Source organism: Enhydra lutris, unplaced genomic scaffold (genome assembly GCF_002288905.1).
Source record: "Enhydra lutris kenyoni isolate GAN:26980312 unplaced genomic scaffold, ASM228890v2 scaffoldscaffold68, whole genome shotgun sequence".
NCBI lineage: Eukaryota > Metazoa > Chordata > Mammalia > Carnivora > Mustelidae > Enhydra > Enhydra lutris.
Window position 1 is genome coordinate 9,733,297 of NW_019154152.1, and position 9,756 is coordinate 9,743,052.

Below are 9,756 nucleotides of genomic sequence, written 5' to 3' on the forward strand. Positions count from 1 at the left end.
CCCAATGCAGGGCTCGTATGATCTCAGGATCTAGCAAACGAAGGCAGATGCTTAACCAACAGAGATACCTAGGTGCCCCTAGTCTTGCTTTTTTGAGGCAGATTGCTTCTTTCTTAAGATGACCCCCATATTAGCCCTTAAAGGTGCTGTTGACACCCTTCCTGTTAGTGGTGGCAGGTAAGGAAGATGGTACAAGTCACAGAAATCGGTTGCTTTCTTATACACTCATAATGTAACTGAAGAAAGAAATTAAGGAATCAATTCCATTTACAATAACACCAAAACCCTAAGATACCTAGGAATAAACCTAACCAAAGGGGTGAAGGATCCACACTCTAGAAATTACAGAACACTTATGATAGAAATGGAGGAAGAAACAAAGAGATGGAAAAACATCCCATGTCCATGGACTGAAAGAATAAACGTTATTAAAATGTCTGTGCTGCCCAGGGCAAACTACTCTTTTAATGCAATCCCTATGAAAATACCATTGACGTTTTCACAGATTTGCAACAAACAATCCTAAAATTTGTATGGAACCAGAAAAATCCCTGAATCATCAGGTTAATGTTGAAAAAGAAAACCAGGGCGCCTGGGTGGCTCAGTGGGTTAAGCCGCTGCCTTCGGCTCAGGTCATGATCTCGGGGTCCTGGGATCGAGTCCCGCATCGGGCTCTCTGCTCGGCAGGGAGCCTGCTTCTCTCTCTCTCTCTCTCTCTGCCTGCCTCTCTGTCTACTTGTGATCTCTCTCTGTCAAATAAATAAATAAAATATTTAAAAAAAAAAAAAAAAAAAAGAAAACCAAAGCTGGTGGCATCATAATGCCTGACTTCAAAGCCGTGATCAACAAGACAGCATGGTTTGGCACAAAAACAGACACACGAATCAATGGAACAGAGTAGAAATCCCAGCAATGGACCCTCAACTCTATGGTCAACTAATCTTCAACAAAGCAGGAAAGAACATCCAATAGAAAAAAGACACTCTTCAATAAAAGAATATATATTTAAACGAGTCTGGCAACTTTCATATTTTAAATACACTACAAATGTCATGCACATTTGACATAATTATTCTTTTTCTTAATTAAATCTCATGTTTACTATCTTTTACTTCACCCTGAGATACAGATGTTTCACAACAAATATTTTCTTCTTTAGAATTTTTTATTCATGATTAGTAAGTCTTATTTGCTTTGCTTTGCTTTGACTTTATACATAATTTTACAGTTACTTTTCCCATTGTCCTACAGACTCCCCTGCAACTTATCAAATTTTAGTATAAACTAGCAGTCTTACTCTTTTCTATTCATAAAGAATAAAAAAAATTAGTCACTTTTTCTACTTTCTGACTTATATACTACTGTTGGTTTAATTTACTTCTCATAAACTTTGAAACTTACGCACATAGGGTTATTGTTTTGGAAAGTCAACATTCATTCAAATGTTTCCAAACACTTACTATGTCTGTTGTTATTCATTCCTTTTGCATTTTTAAAATTTCATCTGTATTGATTTTACTCATGTTTGAAGAAATAAACGTAAATATTACTTGATGCACTTTTTCTGGTAGTGAGTTTTCTTTGCTTAAAAAATAACACTTTGGGTGGCTCAGTGGGTTAAAGCCTCTGCCTTAGGCTGGGGTCATGATCCCAGGGTCCTGGGATCGAGCCCTGTGTTGGGCTCTCTGCACAGCAGGGAGCCTGCTTCCTTTCCTCTCTCTCTGCCTGCCTCTCTGCTTACTTGTGATCTCTGTCTATCAAATAAATAAATAAAATCTTAAAACAAAAAAAAAGAAAAAAATAACCCTTTGTTTCATCTTCACTTTAAGGTTATTTAGAGGATATGGTATTATAAATTAACAGGGGATCTCCCAGATTTACAGAAATATGACTGATAAAAGTGGTCATTATTTAGCTTGTCCAATGTGATTTTTAAATGATTTTATGTATATGTTATGAAATGATTACACAATCAATTTCATTAGCTCATCCATAACCTCACATAGTTACCTTTTGTTTTTTGTAGTGAGAAAACTTAAGGTTTACTCTAGCAAATTTTAAGAACACAATACAGTGTTATTAACTACAGTTGCCATGTTGGACATTAGATCCCCACCACCTATTCATCTTATAATTGAAAAATTGTACCCGTTATGAATATTTCTCCTCACGAGCCACCCTTCTACTGTCTGGTTCTATGAGATTGACTTTTTTAGATTTTATATAAAAATTAAACCATGTAGCATTTGTCTTTGTGTCTGGCTTATTTCACTTTGCATAAACCCTCTTGGAAAGTTTTCTTTCTTTTTAAGATCAAGTAGTATTACATAGTATTATATTGTTTACATGTACAACGGTTTCTTTATATATTCATTTGTCAGTGGATACTTAGGTTGTCTCCTTATCTGGCTACCATGACTAATGATCCAATGAACTCAGTAGTGCACATATTTTTGAGCCACTGATCTTATTCCTTAAGGTATTTACCAGGAAGTGGAGTTGCAGGATCGTATAGAAGTTCTATTTTTTTTCTTTTTTTGAAGAAACTTCATACTTTTCTCTATAATGTCTGTACCAAAGCTATTCTAGTAAACATATTAAGTCTACTTTTTTTTCAGAATAGTAAAAATAGTATTTAATTCTTAACTGACACTTGTGTTGTCTTTAAGAACTTTGTATCTGATCAGGTTTTCTTTCCTTTCTTTGTTTACAAATTTTCTTATTTATATCTCCCTTTATTTTCCCTTTATCTTTGATCAACTGAAATTTAAATGCAGCTGGTGTGATGTAATATTATATTATAGGCTGGTAACTACTTCAAACTTCTGATGTAAATATTTATACTTATTTTTGTAATTAGAAAGTTGTCATCCATATATTTAACCCTCAACTTTTTCCCTATCATTAAGAATATCTATGGTTTGTTTCCCTCTCTTCCCCCCCCTTCCCATATGTCCCTCTGTTTTGTTTCTTAAATTCCACACCACATATGAGTGGAACATATGGTTTTGGTCTTTCTCTGACTGACTTATTTAGCTTAGCATAATACAGTCCAGTTCCATTGGCAAATGACAAGATTTCATTTCAAGATTTCAAGATTTCATCAAGATTTCAAGATTTTTGATGGATAAATAATATTCTTGTGTGTGTGTTTGTGTATGTGTGTGTGTGTGTGTGTTTGTATGTGTGTACCACCTCTTCTTTAGTCATTCGTCAGTCGAGGGACATTTGTACTCTTTCCATAATTTGGCTATTGTTGATAATGTTTCTATAAACATCGGGAGGCATATACTCCTTCAGAATCAGTATTTTTGTATCCTTTGTGTAAATACCAAGTAATGTAATTGCTGCGTTGTAGGGTAGTTCTCCTTTTTCTGCTTCCTCACCAACATCTGTTACTTCCTGGGTTGTCAATTTTAGCCATTCTGGTTATTGTGAGGTGGTATCTCATCATGGTTTTGATTTGTATTTCTCTGAGGATAAGTGATGTTGAGCATCTTTTCATGTGTCTGTTAGTCATCTGAATGTCTTCTTTGAAAAAAAGGTCTGTTCATGTCTTCTGGCCATTTCTTAACTGGATTATTTGTGTTTAGGGTGTTGAGTTTGATAGGTTCTTTATGGATTTGGGATACATGCTATATGCTATATGCAAATATCTTCTCCCATTCCAAAGTTGCCTTTAAAATTGTGGAATGTTTCTTTAGTTGTGCAAAAGATTTTTATCTTGATGAAATCCCAATAGTTCAGTTTTACTTTGGTTTCCTGTGCCTCCAGAGACTTGACTAGTAAGAAGCTGCTGCAGCTGAGGTAAAAAGTTTGCTGTCTGTGTTCTCCTCTAAGATTTAATGGTTTCCTGTCTCACTTTTAGTTCTTTCATCTATTTTGAATTGATTTGTGTGTAGGGGCCAGAAAGTGCCATTCTTATCATGCCATTATCCAATTTTCCCAAAACCATTTTTGAAGAGACTGTCTTTTTTTCCCACTGGATATTTTTTCCTGCTTTGTTGAAGATTAGTTGACCATACAGTTATGGGTCCATTTCTGGGTTCTCTATTCTGTTCCATTGATCTATGCGTCTGTTTTTGTGCCAGTGCCATACTGTCTTGATGACTACAGCTTTGTAATAGAGCTTGAAGTTCAGAATTATGATGCCTCCAGCTTTGCTTTTCTTTTTCAATGCATTCTCTTAATGATAAATGATCGCATGTCCCTTTCAAGAAGACCAGTGTATATTTGGCTGTTCAGTAGGATCCTTCTTCAGTGGAAGACAGCCTCCAGTTTAGTGGGTTCCAGGTTTCGGAGTGGTCTCAAGATTGAATTCAGGAAACACAGCCTGACAGCAAAAATTCCTGACATCATTCCTGACCGGCTGAAAGTAGCCCAAACAGAACTTCTCCTGTTTTCCTAGGTTCTCCTCAGGAATATATTTCTCACAGTCATGATGTGGAGAATGTTTTTTAAGGACTCTAGGGAAGGGTTAAGGGCTGGTTGATTAGGCATGATAAATCCACTCTAACATTTTATGTTCCCTGAGTCTTTGGAAACTTTCCTTTCTGGTTTTCCTCAGGAAGATTCTGCCATTTCAGTTCATTTACTGAAGACCATCTTTGAGTACAGGTATCAGTCAACTATCCAAACATTCTCAAATACAGTGGGTCCAGAATCTCTCTTTAAGGTCCTCGTATTAGGTACAATTCAGCCTCATGTTATGTCTTATTTCTTCTACTCAGATCCAGTACTCAGAATTTTGTATCACACATGTTCCTCAGGCTTTATCTGTATAAACTGACAAAACCTTACAGTTATTTGGTTAATATATTTTATCTCTGGATCCTTCTAGCATTTGTGTCCAATCGTAGATCTAGAATTGTACTTCCCCACACACCAGACACTAGCCATATCTGATTATTGAACGTCTGAAACGTGGCAAATTCCACTGAAGGAATGAATTTTTAATCTTTATTCACTTTAATTAAAGTTTAAAGTCTGAAGCCATATAAAATATTTTTCAGTTCAACATAATGTTTTGTTTTCCATTTTATTTTAGCTATTGAAAATTTAGTGTACAAAATAAGCTGTGTTTTGTGTTAAATACTGGATTAAGAAGACCTACTTTTATCATTTAAATGATATCAAACATTTAATTGTTAGGTATATGATTGATTTTATGTTTAAATACATTTGGATAATATTAAGTTAGATTAAGTATTCTATTGAATTAATTTTACTTATTTTTAGCTTTCATAACATGGTCAAGAGAAAATTTTAATAATATGAGTGACCCACATTTTATTCCTATTAGACACCACTATTCTCAGAAACCATACAGAGTGGTGGGAATTTTTAGGGCATAGATCACCAGTCCATTGTAAGCCACATACCTGAGCGGAAGATATTATATTTTCTCTGAATAGGGGGAGACTATGTACCTCATACAAGAGAAGAAGAGCTGCTTCAAATAGTAAAGGGGGGTTGGCAGAATTTAGGATTTGCTTCACTGAAGTCTACTCACATAATGCCATTCCAATTTTAGAGTTCTATTTCTTTCTTAAAAAATGGCCTAGCAGAACATAAGGAGGGTTTTTTGTTTTGTTTTGTTTTGTTTTGTTTGTTTGTTTGTTTAATGTAGTCTAACATACTTTGTATCCTTGCCTGGGCCTTAGGCTAGATATTTAAAGCCCTGAGGTCATTGACTCATTATTTCCTTTATCATCCTTCTCCAGCTTGTTTATCCCAGAAAGAGCAAATCTATACTTTTCTCATTCTTACTAAAATATTTGGCAGAAATACTTGGACACTCAAAGCCTTGCCTTCTTTAAGCACTTGCTTATAGAAAGTAAAAATATATGTTTGTCACCATATTCTACATACCACCAATGTCCCCTTTGCCAACAGCAGCAAAGGCCCTATTTCCCTAAGGTTAATTAGGTGAGGAACTAATGCCAAATTTCATTCTTAAGAATTTGTTACCCGGGAAGCTCTTCTGGTATCTATATTTTCGTCAGTTAGGGTTCAGAACTACTATGAGTATTAAGGAATGCAGATTTTATTATAGGAATTAGATACAATTGTGGGAGGATGTAGGGGGAAAAAAAAGATCCAAAAACAAATTTCTAGCCAGATTAGGCCTGCATGAATGAGTTGGTGTTTGCAGAAAACCAGGTACTCTCAGCTTCTGAGATGGGATCATAAAGGAAGGGAGTGTAGAAATTTAAGAAGATGGTTTGTTATTCCTGGCTACTGCTTCTGTGTTTGCAGTAAACTATCTGGTGGTGCATTTGTGATCACTGTTAATAAACAGGTCAGTAGCTGTGGGGAGCTGGTGTTGCTGAAGGACATGGGGAAAAATGAGAATTCTCTAGTATCATTGTGTCTCTCTGTCTCTGCCTGCAAATAATATCGAACCACAGAAAACAGTGGTTGCTGTTTCACATTTGCTCCCACAGCATATGCATTTCTGATGTGACCAACTCTAAACTAGAAACTTACAAGGAAGAGAATTGTGGGAAACAGTGCTAGCAAGGTCACAGTGCAGTATCTCACCAAGACACATTTTATCACCTGTGCTTGTCTAAGTGAGAAACACAATTAATTCTCAGTTAATACTTAAGGAATTAAAGACACATTGTTTAATTAATTGATAGTAAATGAACCAAATAATAAATGAACTCAAAATTCCATCAAGGTATTTTTATGTACAAAAAATCGCAGCCTGTTATTTTATTTTTCCACAAATTAGTTTAAAGAACAAAGGGAGAGTGAGAAAAGTGTAGGAGGATAATCAGCTTTAAAAGTTATTAAAATATATTATAATTTTGTAGTGATGAAAAACCTTGTGATACTGGTTCAAGAACAGATAAACCAACTATACAAATGAAGAGCAGACCCTTGTACAAATTGAAATTTAATATGAAGAAAGAATAAGTAAAAATCAGTTCTGAAGTAATGAGTTATTAAGTCATTTATGTTAATAAAAAGGTTAGAAATAGAAACAGAAAGGCATTTCATTTTCTTACATCTCACCTCCAAAATAAATTGTAGTTAGATTGGAATTAAAGGTAAAACTTAACATACACACACCCATTCACAAGAGGTGTTGGGATATTGATATATATTAAATCTATGCAGAAACCCTAAGTTTGAAAGTGATAAATTCATGTGTTACAGGTAATATAATCAGTATTTATTTCATTTAAAAATTTAATCTACCAGATGAAAATAAGGTATTAAAGATAAGGGGCTTATAAAAAAGTATTACTATGTCAAGTGTAATAAAAAATTCAAGCTATGAGACTTTTAAGAAGCTAGGCAGAAACTTGGAGAGGAGGCAAGGAAATCAGTAAATAAACACCATAAAAATAAAGAAGAGCATGATCTATTCAATCAGAAACCTACTATCTGATGATCCTACTTCTTCTAAGGGTAGAACCTTCAAAAATTTTTCAAATATGAACAAAAATGATTCTTAAAGATGTCACGATGTTGATTCTGAATTAAAAATACCTAAAATATATATATTCAAATATGAAAAGATGAAAATGCATATTAAAGACTTTCGCATATTTAGAAAGGAACATTATATCCCCTATGTATCAACATCGATCTCTAAATTTAATAGTAAGTGAAACAACTCTCTGTGAAATGATTCACACTGCATTACAATTTACATGAAATGAAAAATTTTAATCCCAAACCCCATAGAAATTATTGAATTTAAAAATATCAATTTAGATTCTAAGAAAGACGAAAAGGAGATGGTCATTCCCATCTCTGAGGATAAGACAAAACTGGAACTGAGTGGGATAAGACTCACAAGTCATTTCAAATTCAATGTCTCATGTATTTGATTAACATTCAAGATAAATAAGCCACAGTAATAATGGTTTTTAATTCCATGTTGTGATAATAAAGGTATTTGTTGTATGTTTCCTTGTCTTATTTTGTTGAATGGAGAGAAAAGTAAGATTTAAAATGGGGGGAGAAAAAAAAAGCACTGCAAATTAATGATGGGAAGGGTCAATTCTTGGACTGTTCACTCTCACACAGAGTGAAGTAATACAAACAGTTCTTCCTTCCAAGGAATTAGTCTTTGAACTTGAAATATTTTGAAGATTATTCAAATCATAGAATCAACAATGGCCAAGATCAAATGCTCTGAAATATAATACAGCAGCAATAAATTTAGGCAGAGAAAAATCTCTGAAAAGAACCACATTTTCCTTGCTGTGTCAAAACTCTCGGTAAACAAATGTAAGAGTACCTACTTTTTAGCAAAGAAACAGAGCACTCGTTCTCGAATCTGTTTGGTCCTTACACCATAAATGATGGGGTTGAGTGAAGGTGGGATAACCAAATAGAGGTTGGCAACAAGAATGTGAATGTAGCGTGGTATGTTGTGTCCAAATTGGTGAGTGAGGAAGGAGAACACTGAGGGGATATAGAAAACACAGATGACCCCAACATGAGAGCCACATGTGCTGAGTGCTTTTAGTCGAGCATCCTGTGATGGGAGGTGGAAGACAGCTCGCAGAATGTAGACATAGGAGATGCAAATAAGGACCAGGTTCAGCAGAAAGAGAGAGACCACGAAGGGCCCATAAATTACATTGATACGGATGTTTCCACAGGACAGTTTTGCGATGCCCATGTGCTCACAGTAGGAATGAGCTATTACATTAGCTGACAAAATGGCAGGCGGTAAATGAGATACACCATGGGAAGTGTAAATAGAATTGGACGAAACACAATGCATACACTGATACCCACCAACACCAGGGTTGTCAAGATGGTTCTATAGTGGAGTGGAGCACAAATGGCCACATAGCGGTCAAAGGCCATGGCCACCAGGACCTCGGCCTCCATGCCAGTGAAGGCATGGATCAAAAACATCTGGGTCACACAAGCCCCAAAGCTAATCTCATGAGCATCAAACCAGAAGATACCCAGAATGCGGGGCACAGAGGTTGTGGAAAGGACCAAATCGATAGTTGAAAGGAGGGCCAGGAAGTAGAACATGGGCTCCTTCCGCAGGCTCTGCTCCATCTTGATGACCAGCAGAATTGTGGCATTGCCCAGTAAAGCCACAAGGTAAACTGAGCAGAAAGGCAGGGAGATCCAGGCATGAGCCCCTTCCAGACCCGGGATTCCAACAAGGAAGAATGTGGTTGGATGAAAAGTACTCCTGTTGGGATAAAACATCCTTCCAAATGATAGAGAAGGAGATGTCATTCCTACAAAGAGGGGAAAAGTTTGAAGGTGGTCATGAAAATGACTAGCTTAATGCTCTGATATATAGTGAAAATGAAAAAGGTTGCTATTTGAAAGAGCTTGTTAATGTATTTTGTTATTTTAAGTCAAGGAATACTCATTTTGAATGGGCCACTCTCAAAGAATTCAATCCTCTTTCTTTTAACCTACAAGGCTTATCAGCAAGCCGGCAAAATTATAAGACACAGAACGTGCTATTAAATATGGAATAATTTTGTATGCTCTGTACCTTTTGTAAAGCTCCTGTCTGAAGAGAGATATGCAAAAAATCAAGGATGCACACATGGAAATGCAGATATAATTCAGGAGGCGACAGACAGCTAGAAGCAACATGACAGGCACAGATGTACAAGACACTTCCGTAATTAGGAAATGCAGAAATTATCTAATGATTCATTCATCACTTATTGACATAAAGAAAATGCCAAGATCTGGCCAAACATTCTATCAAAGATAAGCAGAATATCAGAAGTACATTGCCACAATCAA

General features: G+C 35.7%; 1 protein-coding gene across 1 annotated transcript; it reads right to left on the reverse strand.

Annotated features, from left to right (window-relative positions):
• Window positions 1–8,260: 8,260 nt before the first annotated feature.
• Window positions 8,261–9,198, reverse strand: LOC111159500 (olfactory receptor 52J3-like). The gene is given in 2 exon segments (XM_022522020.1): window positions 8,261–8,682; window positions 8,685–9,198. Coding segments are annotated over 2 exon segments (936 nt in total).
• Between the last annotated feature and the right edge of the window lie 558 nt (window positions 9,199–9,756).